Source organism: Babylonia areolata, chromosome 26 (genome assembly GCF_041734735.1).
Source record: "Babylonia areolata isolate BAREFJ2019XMU chromosome 26, ASM4173473v1, whole genome shotgun sequence".
NCBI classification, from domain to species: Eukaryota; Metazoa; Mollusca; class Gastropoda; order Neogastropoda; family Buccinidae; genus Babylonia; species Babylonia areolata.
In genome coordinates, this window is record NC_134901.1 from 31,670,878 (window position 1) to 31,685,577 (window position 14,700).

Consider the following 14,700-nt stretch of genomic DNA (forward strand, 5'->3'; position numbering starts at 1 on the left):
CACACGTTTGTTTCTCCCCTAGATATTCATTTCCGTGGTATGTCATCTGTTTTTAATCCGTTATTTCAATGTTTTCAAGTCACTGACACATATAGACCCAGGTTTCTCTTGTCTTTCTCTCTGTCTAGCCTGTCTGTCTCTCTCTCTGTGTCTCTCTCCCTCTATGCATATACATATATAACAAATTGTTACACACACACACACACACACACACACATATATATATATATATATATATATATATATATATATATATATATATATTCAAATAAATCTTTTGTTCAGTTTTGCCACGTGAGGCATGTTCCGAGGTTTTGCTCAATTGTATGATCACGCTAACCGAAAGACGGAAAACTTTTAGTGAAAATACACTAAATTTGCACTGAAAAATGTTTTTGATCACTTAAATAAACTTTCACACATACCTACACTAGCGTATGCATACACACAGACAAACACTTGCACGCTCCCCCCCACTACCCACCCACACACACTCATGCACAAATACACGCATACAGACATATACAAACAGACAAAAACAGACGCGCACACACAAACACACGCATGCACGCTCATGCCTAAATGTAAAGTACATATGATATTCATACACATAAGCCCGATGTTCAAACTGGTTGTATACACCTGTACACTGACTTTCGGCTTACATGCTGGCTTTAAACAAGAAAAAACACACACGCGCGCGCGCGCGCGTGCGCGTGCATACACACACACACATGCATAATTATACATACATATATTATATATATATATATATATATATATATATATATATCGAGAGAGAGAGATAGAGAGAGACGTCACACACACACACACACACACACACACACACACACACACACAGAGGCAGAGACAGACAGTCAGAGCAGACAGGCAGAGGCACAAGCTCAGAGAGACAAGCGGGGGAGAAATCGTGGGACATCGATAAATCGTGGTCGTTCCCCTCCCACGTTTTCTCTCAATTGCGAGCTATCGTGGGGAGCGCCCCCACGATTTCTCACAATGTGTGAGAAATCGTGTGAAGTCCTCATTTTAATCAAAAAGATTTCCTTTGTCATCGGAGTTGGGTTCTTGTCTTTTTCCAATGCAAATCTAAGGGAAAAACCAGAGAGAGGAAAAGAAAAGAGAAAGAAGGGGGCGACGATAATGACAGTGGCGTTATTGAAGACATCAACAGTAATGACACTGAAACACAACCATTTATAAGTTGTATTTCACATAAGATTGATCACAGCAATGCATTGACCTCAAATTCAACATCAGTCAGAATCAACAACAAACAACAAAACTGAGGCAATGTACATAACTCAAACAGAAATATATGATATGATGATATGATATGATATAATAAGACTTGAACTAATTCTTTCACGAGGGATGTTCGGAATAACATCAAAATGATTCAGCTCTATACATAAATGTGATAGGAAAAAAATGTTTTACAATGCTTTTTCCTCACGTAGGGAGCGTGAAAACTGGACTAGTTATGATGCTTGTTGTGATGCAAATTTTCTGTCACATTTATTCAGAATGTTCTTCATTTCGTGCTTGCTCATTGTTCATCTGTTTATGTCAGCATCTTTTCGCATGTAATATTAAATTTTCACTGAAAATAGATTCTCAGTTTCATCAAATACACTCGGAACATGAAAATATTATCCTAAAAACAGAATGAAAGAAAAGAACAAATCAACAAGACAAGTAATCACATAAAAGGACACACACACGCGCGCGCGCGCGCACGCACGCACGCACGCACACACACATACACACACACTCACTCACTCAAACACGTATACATTCTTTTTAAACCAGTACTGTGTCATCACTTTCACCGTCCATTGTTGATGTCTTCGTTGACGCCATTGTCATTATTATGATCGTCATGTCAGGGGCATAGCCCTTGCAACTGGTACCATGTAACGCAGTACTACCTGCCGCATGTAAAGTCTCCCAACGACGGACCAGGCGGAGGAGGAAACCTTTCCCAACGGCTGTGAAGGCAGAAGATGATGACCAAAGGACAGGGGGAGCTCTCATCCTTGGCTGGAAGTCCTCCTAAGAGACGGAGCTCCGAAGAAAAAACCTGCACCTGCCGAGGCCGTCCTACACGTGGCAGTATCTGCACCTGTGGGACTGTGAGCGTCGGTAGGCGAGAGTGGGGAAGGGACTGCACAACTCCTCCTCGCTTTAAAAAAAAAAGAAGTCACCTGTGCTGGTCAGGCAACCAGGCTCATATCTGAACGACGAGCTAGCCCTTCAACACCCAGCTTTCCCAAGCCCTGCGGCGATGGAGAAATGGTAACGGGGACAGGCAGAGGATGCTGCTGGCAGTTCCTAGTCACGACTCTGCACGCAGGCGGCTGTGGGGTGATGGTCGTCCGCCGTAGACTGGGGCAGATGCGGCGCCCGTATCTTCCCACAGTGTCAGAGCAGCCCTTTTTAGGAACAGCACTGCTCTCCCCACATGGGTAAGGGGAGATAAAAGGATCCCTAAACAAAGCATGCCTAGCCTAGTACCTAGTAGGAAACCTACTTGGACATCCAACACTAGCAGAAAAGAACCAGGAGTCATGCCCTGACTCTGGGTGCCTGGAATGATCGCACCCTTCTAGACAGAGACGACAGACCAGAAAGACGCACAGCGCTCATTGCTAGAATGCTTGATCGCTATCAGGTGGACATAGCAGCCCTGAGTGAAACCAGGTTTGCCAGTGAAACCCAGCTGGAGGAAGCTGAGGGGGCTACACCTTCTACTGCATTGGGAAGCCAGATAGCACCCCAAGAACCTCAGGCATGGGCTTTGCCATACGAACCAAACTTGCACGACAGCTTGACAGCCTTCCACGTGTGATAAACGATAGGCTGATGACCCTCGTCTGAAGCTGTCCAAGGATCGCTTCTCCACAGTCATCAGCTGCTATGCCCCGACGATGACCAACCCTGATGACATCAAAGAAGCTTTCTACGAGGAGCTCAGCCGCACCATTTCAGCGGTAGACAGAAAGGACAGGCTGATCATCCTTGGGGATTTCAATGCCCGCGTCGGCGTGGACTTCTCCTCGTGGCCAAAAGTCCTAGGACAGCACGGCACTGGCAAGTGCAACTCCAACGGATTGCTTTTGCTCTCACTCTGCACGCAGCATGGACTGACCATCACCAACACCCTCTGCCAACAAGTGGAAAAGTACAAGAACACATGGATGTACCCTCGCTCCAAGCAATGGCACATGCTGGACTATGTGATTGTCCGGCAGAGGGACAGAGGTGATGTTTCCACTACACGCTGCATGAGAGGAGCAGTCTGTTGGTCGGACCATCGCCTGGTACGCAGCAAGATGAACATCAGACTTGCATGCAAGATCCAACCAGCTAGGCAGAAACCCCCTAGGAAGCTGAACATCCACCGCCTCCCTATCACCAAGGACGTGCTGCAGCAGCATATCCAAGCAGCTCTCCAAGAAATTCCTGCATCGACTGATGTAGAAGAGGTGTGGAGCACCTTTAGAGATGCTGTGTACACAGCAGCAGCTGACACACTTGGCTTTGTACAGAGGAGCCACAAAGACTGGTTTGACGAGAACGACTCTGGAATCTCCAAGCTCCTGAACACACTGCATATACGGCATCAGGATCACATTTCCGATAAAGACTGCCAGAGGAAGGAGAGCCAGTTCTTGCAAACCAAGCAACTCGTACAGAAGAGGCTGCGTGAGATGAAGAACACCTGGTGGGAGAGAAAGTCCGAAGAGCTTCAGTCCGCTGCTGATGCTCACGACATGAAGACCTTCCATGATGGTAGTCCGAGCTGTGTATGGGCCGAGAGTCACAGGATCAACCCCTGTCCGAGCCTCGGACTAGACCACCCTCCTGACAGACAAGAAAGACATCATTGCCCGCTGGGCAGAGCACTTCAACACCCTCCTCAACAGGGACTCGTCCGTATCCAACGAGGTAATTGCAGCCTCCCACAGCTACCAGTCAGCCCTGTGGATTGGGCACTGATAGAATAGACCCACTGCCCTGCCATGCATGTCGTAAGAGGCGACTAAGGCAGGACCACCTCGCCCGGAGGATAAAGGGGTTTGCGTAGGGTTAACTACCCTGCCTGTAAAAAAGACCAGTTACAGAAGCATCGACGACAAAGAACCAAAACATTCACCTGGGCAAGGAAGGGTCTCCATCCCGGAGACTTATGACGCGGTGCAGTGAAAGCCGAAAGGAAGCTGCAAGGCTGACTCCCCTTCTGACACCCAGGACAACAACGCGAGTAGCCACATGGAACATCAGGACGATGTATGAAGCAGGAAGAACCATCCAAGTAGCGAGAGAGATGAAAAACTACAAGATCGGAGTGCTAGGATTGAGTGAGACAAGGTGGCTACAGTCAGGACAGATGAGACTTTCATCTGGAGAGCAACTGCTGTATTCTGGACACACAGAGGATGGAGCCCCCAACACTGAGGGTGTGGCCCTGATGCTGGCACCAGAGGCACAGGGGGCACTCATCGGCTGGGAACCTGTCAACTCCCGCATCATCACAGCCAAGTTTACCACCAAGAAGAATGACATCAGGCTGAACATCATCCAGTGTTATGCTCCCACCAATGATGCGGAAGAAGAGAAGAAAGATGACTTCTACCAACAACTACAGACAGTGATAGACAGAAGAGGAGCCAAAGACATAACCCTACTGAAGGGAGATTTCAACGCCAAGATTGGATGGGACAACACCGGCTACGAGGATACCATGGGGACACACGGACTGGGACAGATGAATGAGAATGGTGAGCACTTTGCAGACCTGTGCGCCCTGAACCAGCTGGTGATAGGAGGAAGTATCTTCCCACACAAGCGCATCCACAAGGCCACATGGAGATCCCCGAACCACGTCACAGAGAACCAGATCGACCACATCTGCATTAGCCGCAAGTTCAGGAGATCATGGCAGGATGTACGAGTGATGAGAAGAGCTGATGTGTCATCAGACCACCACCTTCTTACGACGACAGTGAGACTTCGCCTCAAGAGATTCACCATCGCCAACAACACACGGACAAGGCACAATGTTGGACTGCTCAGAAACAAAGACACACAAGCAGCATTCCAGACCAGCCTTTCCAACAGGTTCCAGCCACTACAAGAGCTGACAGAAGACGGTGAGATGGACATCGAGACACAGTGGGAACACAGCAAGAAGCTCTGGCACGACACATGTGAAGAGGTCCTTGGCAAGAAGAAAACTCAGCACAAGGAATGGATCTCTGCCAACACCATCCACAAGCTGGAAACAAGGAAAGAGAAGAAAACTTCGCTGAACACGAGCAGAACAAGAGCAACTAAGGCAAAGGCACAGGAAGAGTACACAGCAGCGGACAGAGATGTAAAGAGGAGCATCAAGAAGGACAAGAGGGACTACATTGACGACCTGGCCAGTCAAGCAGAGGCAGCAGCCGGACAAGGGAACCTGAAGGACCTGTACCTGGTGACCAAGAAGTTGACAGGCAAGTTCCAGCAGACCGACAAGCCAGTGAAGGATAAGAACGGGAACCCATTGACAACAACCGAGGAACAGCTGAAACGATGGGCAGAACACTTCAGGGAGCTGCTGAACCGCCCCGCCCCTGATGCACCACCAGACATTCCACCTGCAGAGACAGAACTGCCCATCAGCTGCGACAAACCCTCAAAGGTAGAGATCAAGAAGGCCATCATGTCTCTGAGAAATGGGAAGGCTGCAGGGCCGGACGAGATACCAGCAGAAGCCATCAAAGCAGACACGGAAATAGCTGTCAATATGCTATACAGCCTCTTCAGCAAGATCTGGGAGAAGGAGGAGGTACCGGCCCAGTGGAAAGAAGGAATCATCATCAAGCTGCCGAAGAAAGACCTCAGGGACTGCAGCAACTACCGAGGGATCATGCTCCTGTCAACGCCAGGCAAGGTTCTCAACAGAGTTCAACTGGAAAGGATGAAAGAGGCCGTTGACCCCAAGCTCCGAGACCAGCAGGCAGGCTTCCGGCGGAACAAATCCTGTGCCGACCAGATTGCCAACCTGCGCATCATCGTGGAGCAGTCGCTGGAGTGGAACTCCCCCCTCTACATCAACTTCATAGATTATGAGAAGGCCTTCGACAGTGTGGACAGAGAGACGCTGTGGAAGCTGCTGAGGCACTACGGAGTCCCAGAGATCATCTCCCTCATCCGTTGCACCTACCAGGACATGAGCTGCAGGATTGCCCACGCAGGCCAGCTGTCCGAAAGTTTCGAGGTGAAGACCGGAGTTCGTCAAGGGTGCCTGCTGTCACTGTTCCTCTTCCTCCTGGTCATCGACTGGATCATGAAGACCACTACAACAGGCAGGAACAATGGCATACAGTGGACACTCTGGACACAGCTGGACGATCTCGACTTCGCTGACGGCCTGGCGCTCCTGTCACACAACCACAGCCAGATGCAGGACAAGACCACTCGCCTGGAGACCACGTCAGCCAGGACAGGGCTCAAGATCAACAAGAGGAAGACCGAGCTGATGAAGATCAACACCACTGCCAACACTCCAGTCACAGTCGGTGGAGAGCCCATCAGGGAGGTGGAGTCTTTCGTCTACTTGGGAAGCGTGGTTGACCGACAGGGAGGCACGGACCGAGACGTCACAACCAGAATTGGCAAGGCAAGAACAGCTTTCATCATGCTCAAGAACATCTGGGCATCTGGAGCAATCAGTATGAAAACCAAACTCCGCATCTTCAACTCCAATGTGAAGTCAATTCTGCTCTACAGATGCAAGACATGGCGGACAACACAGACGATGCAGCAGAAAATTCAGACATTCTTCAACACCTGTCTGAGGCGCATCTACAAGATCCGATGGCAGGAGAAGATCCGAAACGAAGATCTGTGGGAGCGAGCGGGACAGGAACCAGTGGCCAAGCAGATATTGCGGAGGAAGTGGGGCTGGATCGGACACACCCTCAGGAAGCCAGCGTCCAGCATCACACGCCAAGCCCTGACCTGGAACCCGCAGGGAAAGAGGAAGAGAGGCCGGCCTCGAAACAGCTGGAGGCGAGATACCGAGGCAGAGCTGAAGCAGCAAGGGACCAACTGGACTGGAATGGCCAGAACAGCCCAGAACAGAGTGTGATGGCGAGGGGTCGTCGATGGCCTATGCTCCACCAGGAGCGATGGGCAAAATGAATGAAATGACAGCTACCAGTCAATGAATCGCTAGCTGCCCCTCCCACGAAGGCCGAGACCCAGAAGGCCCTGAAGCTGACAACGTCAGGAAAAGCACCAGGAGCGGATGGAATCCAGGCTGACATCTACAAGTATGGAGGCGAGGTGCTGACAGACAAGCTGACCGCCCTGTTCCAGTCTATCTGGGAGAAAGGGGAGGTCCCCCAGGATTTCAAGGATGCTTCAATTGTCCACATTTACAAACGGAAGGGAGACAAAACATCCTGCGATAACCACCGTGGAATCTCTCTCCTCTGCATCGCCGGCAAGATCTTCGCCCGCATCATACTGAACAGACTGGTTGACCACGTATCTAACACAGTCATCCCTGAAGCACAGTGCGGCTTCCGCTCAGGCAGGGGAACATGTGACATGGTGTTTGCCGTACGCCAGATGCAACAGAAGTGCCGTGAGCAGAACAAGGAGCTCCACATGGTCTTTGTAGACCTGACTAAGGCCTTCGACACGGTGAACCACCATGGTCTGTGGAAGATCCTCCTAAAGTTCGGCTGCCAGAGAGACTATTCCAGGGCCCGTATGCACGTCGATCCGAATAGCGCCTATTCGGGTGGATAGGCCGCAGATTTTGGTATGTACGTCAGAACGCATAAGCTATCCGACTGGGCTAAACGCGGATAAAGTTATCGGTGCCTCGGGGGTCAGATAGCGAGCCTAAACGCGGATAAATATGGCGGCATTGACGTTTTTTCCAAGTGAGACAGCGACGGCAATTGCGAAGAAACCGCATCTTTCGTGACAGAAAGAACCCGTTTGACCTGTACGATGACCATGACCTGTTCCGAAAGTTCAGGTTTAGGCGGCAACATATTTGGGAGCTGACAAACGAGGTGGAACGGCCACTCCGCACGCCTTCACCTTCTTGGCTATCTTTTTCCATGTATCTGTCTTCTGAGGGTTGGTTACACTCGGATTCAAACTGCTGAATAACAGCGCACGTTCCACCTGCATCTCTTCCAGAAATACTAGAATTTCATCAGCACTGAAATTTGGCTTCCTAGTGCGCTTTGAATTCTCCATGGCAAGTAATACAAACAATAAAAACTGGGACTGACGAAAACCGACGAAGCACGTACCCGCGGTAGTTCCACGAGGGAGTGTATGTCTAAACCGAAAGCAATGCCTGCTGCACCGCGGTTTTCCAAAGAATCTATAAATAGCGCGCCGTGTCCTGCCCCGTAAACGCGGAGAGCTATTCAATCGCGAATAGGGCGACGTACATACCAAAACCGGAGAGGGGCTAATCGCGTTTAAGCTCCGAATAGCTAACCGCGTTTAAGCCCTAAACGCGAATAAGCTAATCGGGTTTGACGTGCATACGGGCCCAGCTGATTGCATCATTCCACGATGGCATGCAAGCGAGAGTACAGGAAAATACTGACATGTCGGATCCGTTCCCTGTGGTAAATGGAGTGAAGCAGGGCTGCGTCCTGGCACCCAAACTGTTCTCCATTCTCTTCTCTGCCATGCTGATTGACGCCTTCCAAGACAGTGACTGGGGCATCTACATTCAGTTTCGCACAGATGGCAAACTTTTCAACTTGCGGTGACTCCATGCCAGGTCCAGGGTGTTTGAGGCACTGTTGAGAGAGTTCCTCTTCGCTGATGACTGCGTGCTTGCTGCACACACCCATGAGGACATGAAGTTCATTATGGACAGGTTCTCAACCTCCTGCAGGCACTTTGGACTCACCATCAGCCTCAGCAAGACCGAGTCCATGTACCAACCAGCTAGCTCACAGAACGCCATTGCCTCCCCCCACCTGTAATCAAGATCGATGACACAGAGATCAAGTCAGTCAACAAGTTTTGCTACCTGGGCAGCACCCTATGCAGCAACGGAGCCCTTGATGCAGAAGTGACGCTGCGCATTGTAAAGCCAGCTCTGCCTTTGGCAGACTCAACAACAGGCTGTGGAACAACAAAGGCATCAGGCTCAGCACCAAAATCAAAACCTACAGAGCTGTTGTGCTGACCACCTTGTTGTACTGCTGTGAAACATGGACGACGTATCGCCGTCACATTCAACAACTTGAGCAGTTTCACCAGAGATGCCTACAAAAGATCCTCGGCATAAAATAGCAAGACAGGGTCTCCAACCTCCAGGTCCTAGAGAGGAGCAGCCTGCCCAGCATTGAAAGCCTGCTGATCCAATGCCAGCTACGCTGGACAGGACACGCTGTCCGCATGACAAACAGCAGGATCCCGAAGATGCTTTTGTATGGCCAGCTGAAGGAAGGCCACCGTGAACTTGGAAGACCCTGCAAGCGCTTCAAGGACACCTTGAAGACAAACCTCAAAGCCTGTGACATAGACATTGCTTCCTGGGAAACTGATGCCCTTGACCGCTCTCGCTGGAGGATGTTGTGGCATAAAGAAGTTTGAAAACAAGAGAACGCTGGCAATTAAGGAGAAGCGTGAGCGAAGAAAGCAGGGCTCAACTTCTGGAGACGTTTTCCCTTGCAACACCTGTGGGAAGTGCTGCATATCCAGAAATCAGCCTCTTCTCCCATTTGAGGACACACACCGGACAGATGCCTGCCTATTCATCCATCGGTCCCGACAGGAGACTTCATCCATCATTGTCGCTTTCTCGTTTCTTTTCTCTTTCTTATTTTTCTCTTAGATTTGCATTGGGAGAAGACAAGACCCAACTCCGATGACAAAGGAAATCTTTTGATCAAAAAAGGGGACTTCGCGCCCCCCACGATATCTCTGAGAGAAAACGTGGGAGGGGAACGACCACGATTTCTCTCGCAATCCCACAACTATTTCTCCCAAAGTGAGAGAAATCGTGGATTGCGAGAAATCGTGGGCTTAGAATGGGGGAGAGAGTGCGAGTGGACGAGCGAGAGAGCGAGATGGGAGACTGAGAGGGGGGGTGGGGGTGGAGTAGACACACATACAGGCAGATAGACAAGACAGGAATGCATGAACGCGATTACAGTTAGACAGGACATACATGTATACAAAGAGCAGCGGATGGTATGGTAGGGAATTGAGTGAGAAACATCAGAAGCCGACAGAGGTGAACAGACAGCGAGGGGAAGAGAGGCAGATGAGACACAGAGAGAGAGAGAGAGAGAGAGAGAGAGCGAGAGAGAGAGAGATGCATACACTCGGCATTTATGTCTTTTGTTTAAGCTTGAGATGATTTTTGTACACGAAATAAGCATCTACTTTTGTTCGTTACTTGTAAGTGCTATGCCAGTATAAAACGGTGATGCATACTGCTTAATGTATTTATCTATGTGTTTTTTTCAGTGATTGTTCTTACATAATGTGTGCTTTAAACATATTGGGTTAGATGACCAACAAAATACTGACCAAACGACCTGTCCCCACTCTAGGCCTCACTGTGCAGGAGTTGTCGTCCTGCAATGAATTCTCTCTCACTGCAAGTCTGGGCGGGCAATGACACTGCTGATCCCCTCGCGAAGGAAGACACTACACAACAGCAGGTGGCCCACCAGTTAACCCAAGGCCAAGCAACAAAAGAAGTGGATGCAACAGCATCACGCCACGAAAGGATAGACAACTCAACCTGCTGACTAGACGGGGAACAGGTGTCAGTGGTCTGACTCAGGACAGGCCACAACCGCCTGAACCACGACTTGTACACTAAATTCCGCATTGTGCCACTCAGCACGAACCCCTTGTGGGACTGACAGACAGAAAACGATCCTGCTGCGTGCTGCCCCTTCCATGACGTGCTCAGAAGACTGAGGAACTGGCCCGACTCAACTGCATGGACCTGGAAGCTCCACGGCTGTGTACAGGCAGCGTACCGGCAGCTGCTTCATCGCGGAGAATGGGGTGTTTATCCACGGACTTAACTATAAAAGAATTTTTTTTTAAATGTACAGTCCCATATATATGTAGAGGGGAAAGGGGGTGATGGGGGCACAGGGGGGGAGGGGGGTAGGGGGGACGGGACTGAGGGTAGCCTGGAGAGCAAGTTTGTTAGGTGGTCAGTGGAAAGGTATAAGAAAAGGAATGGAGTGAGTCAAGTTCGGTCTGGTATGTCTTCAATGTCTTGTTGCAGCCTACATATTTGTTTTTAGATGTGTGAAGATGTATTATTGCTGAAGACACTTTTCCATGTGTTATGGACAATTAAAAGTTTATCTTAATTGTATTTTGAAGTCGTCATTAATCGAGTAGCGCTGTTGGTACGTAGTGCTGTTGACACGAAGCGATAAAAACAGCAGTGCCGTTGACACGTAGCGCCACAGAATGCAGCGGAAATGGTACGTGGTCGCGCTATTGACGCGTCGGGCTGATGAACATAATGATAAATACACTACTGACACGTAGCGCCAGTGACACGGATAGCGCCAATGACACGAAGTGCCATCGACACACTTGTTTGTACTCCAGCGTCATGTGTGACACTTTTTTTTTTTTTTTATTGACGTGTGCCGTTGCAATCAGTGAAGTAGGAAGATTTGTGAACAAAGTGTGTGTGTGGTGCATGTGTGTGTGTGGTTTTTTCAACACACATTCCACAGTGCACTCTGACAAAAGCTACTAGCACACCTGGCAGTTCCTTCTTCGCGCTCGCTCGCTCCTCATATGTGTGTTTGTGTGGGGGGATGGGGTGGCGGTGTTGATGCTGAACGTTCTGAGGTTGAAGCGATGTAACGTGTTGGCACCATGCGCCAAGAGAGCGAGCCGAGAGATCGAGAGAGAGACTAGAGAGTTTGTGAGGGGCGGGGGGTGGGTGTGGGAGCGTTAACGTTTGTGAGCACTTTTCATATCATCATGTGTGTGAAGATGCTGTCTTTCCACGTTCTACATTGGATACAAGGAGCAGAGAACAGTTATGATACTTTTTCCCTCCTCCGTGCATTCACTGTGAAACGTCTCAAAGCTGGAATAACACGTTCAAGGAAACAAGAGGAAAAAACAAAGGTAAGCACTGTGTGGGTGCGGGGGGAGGGTGGGGGTGGGGGCAATGAGGATATCTGCTTACAACTACACCAAGCTTCAACACAAAGAAAATCATTAGTATCACTTATCTCACCTATCTCTTCGGTAACAAAAAGAACAACTCAACCATGCACTTGAGAAAGGTCGGGCGTGCTCATGATTTGCCTTCTCCTGTCGAGTAGCGGTCCTTCGTCTCGCTCTCTCTCCTTTATTTCTCTCCTGAGCACCGCTCACATCCAGTTGAACCCGACACAATCAGTTATCTCAAAGCTGCGGGAGGAGAAATGTCAGTTGTAGTATGGTCAAGCGTTTGCGTCGAAAGGGCGGATTCAGAGGGGGGCGGGGGGGTCAATAGTCCGTGGCAGGGGTGGGGGTCAATAGTCCGACCACTGAGCTGAAAGAGATAATTGAGCTCAATGAGTCCCGGCGTTTCGATAGTCCGACGTGGCAATGCTTCGACGTAGCAATGATCCGAAAAGCGGCTGGTTTGAAACGTATAATAGTCCGACCTGGCAATAGTCCTAATGTTCATTGTTTTATTGAAGACGTGAACAATTTGTTTAAAGTACATCGTTGTTTCTCCATAGATGTTTATTTCGCTTCGTCAAGTCTCCACACTCAGCTCTTTCAAGTCTGGCCTTAAAACCCACCTCTCCCAAAATAGCCTCTCTTGCCTGCCCTTCTGTCTTTAGTTTCTACAGTATTACTGAGATTTATGCATGCGTGTGAAGACTGGTGCGTAAGGCGCTTGATTTGTCTCTGCGCAAGATCCAGCGCTATATAAATACCATTATTCTTATTATTATTATATCAATGGAATGTGTTTTGTTTTTAAACTGTTATTTCAATATTTTCAGTCACTTAGCACAACGGCATAACCACATGTCTGTCTGTCAGTCTGTTTTGCCAGGTGTGTCTGTCTGACTGTTCTACCCAGTGTCCTCTCCCTCCCTCCCTCTGTCTGTCTGTCTATGTTTGTATCTTTCTGTCCCCCTCTCTCTCTATCTCTCTACTGACTCTCTCTTTGTCTACTCAGGTCTGTCTGCTGCTTGTCTTTATGTATCTCTCTCCCTCTCTGCTTCTTAGTCTGTCTGTGTGTGTCTCTGACTGCCTCGCTCTCTAGTCTGTCTATCTGTCTGTGTCTGTTTGTCTCTGCCCATGCCCCCCTCCCGAGCTCTCACTCTCCTCTCAAATCTCTGTCTTAGTATCTGTCAGTCTGCCTCCCTCTCTGTCTCTGCCTATCTATCTATTTTTCTGTCTGTCCAGTCTCAGTGTCTGTCCGCTCTGTCTGTTGCTCACTCTCACTCTTTTTGTCTAGTCTGTCTGTATGTCTGTCTCCGTGGTTTGTCTGTTTAACCCCTTTCTCTCATTGATTGTCAGTTTGATGACAAGTGATTTTGTAAAGTGAACTGTCCATTGGTAGTTTAGTATGAGTGCATACAGAATTCTCTTCAAAGTGAGACTGAAAAAATATTCTAAAAATAAAGAATACAAACACTTTTGAGCTGGTAAACTAAAAAAAACAACAACAAAACAACAACAAACAACAACAACAACAACAAAAACGAGAGAACATTGATGCTCAGTGTTGTTGATGAGTTATATCATATGATAATACCTTGTACTGGAAGCAGTATCAGCAGCAAGTAAAGAGTAGTGATATCAATGTTATCAAATTAATTCATATTTGATTTACTTTTTTGATTAAACATTTTTTGTTATCTATTTTCCTACTATAAAGCCTCAGGGTGAAAACAGTTGGAATCGTTTCCATGAACTTGACATTGACTTTCTTGTGGCTCTACCTATTGTGAATGCTGTCGAAAGATAACATTGAAGAATGGAAAAATAGCAACTGTAATTACTTTCAGACTGCAAAGTCTTCCAGAAAAAAATACAATTGACAATATTCCTCATAACATTGTCCTATATTGTGCTCCTGTAAGAAGATGCACGAAATGTCAAGAACTCCATCATGCCAAAACATTTTGTCACTCCAAGTGAATACGGTGCAGCAGATGTGGTCAACCGTCTCATACTCGGGAACATTGTACCGAAAGTATTTTTGTCATAACTGTAAGGTGACCACTCTGCTACATCCCATGGATGTCCTGCAAAAGCACTGGCACGAAAAGCTAACAAAATAAAATCTAAAACTTACATTTCTTTTCAAGAGGCCTCTTGGACTGGCCCAAAATGAGTGTCTCGGAAACCTTGTCACTGTGCACGAATAAAACGTATGCTGAAGCCACCGTTTTACACCAAGTCTTCACAAGACAACACAGACTGAAACAGTAAAGTATTCTTGCGTTTCACACAAACTGGTGAGAAAAAAAGGGTCAGTTTCTCGGAAGACCACCCGTCTAAATCGTCGCTGCAATCATCTGGTGGTCAACGTGGCGACCACACATCGTCGTTGCGTCGTCTGGTGATCAACGTGGCGACCACCAACCAACATCGTCGTTTCAGTCGTCTAGTGGTCACGTGGCGACCACC

At 48.5% G+C, this 14,700-nt stretch overlaps 1 protein-coding gene across 1 annotated transcript in view; it reads right to left on the reverse strand.

Moving 5' to 3' along the window:
* The window catches only part of LOC143300186 (uncharacterized), a 29,710-nt gene extending 17,364 nt beyond the window's left edge, over positions 1 to 12,346 (reverse strand). The window contains exon 1 of the mRNA XM_076613744.1: positions 12,332 to 12,346. Within this exon, the coding sequence (XP_076469859.1) occupies positions 12,332 to 12,334 (3 nt within the window). The 5' untranslated portion in view covers positions 12,335 to 12,346. The remainder of the gene's footprint in view (positions 1 to 12,331) is intronic.
* Between the last annotated feature and the right edge of the window lie 2,354 nt (positions 12,347 to 14,700).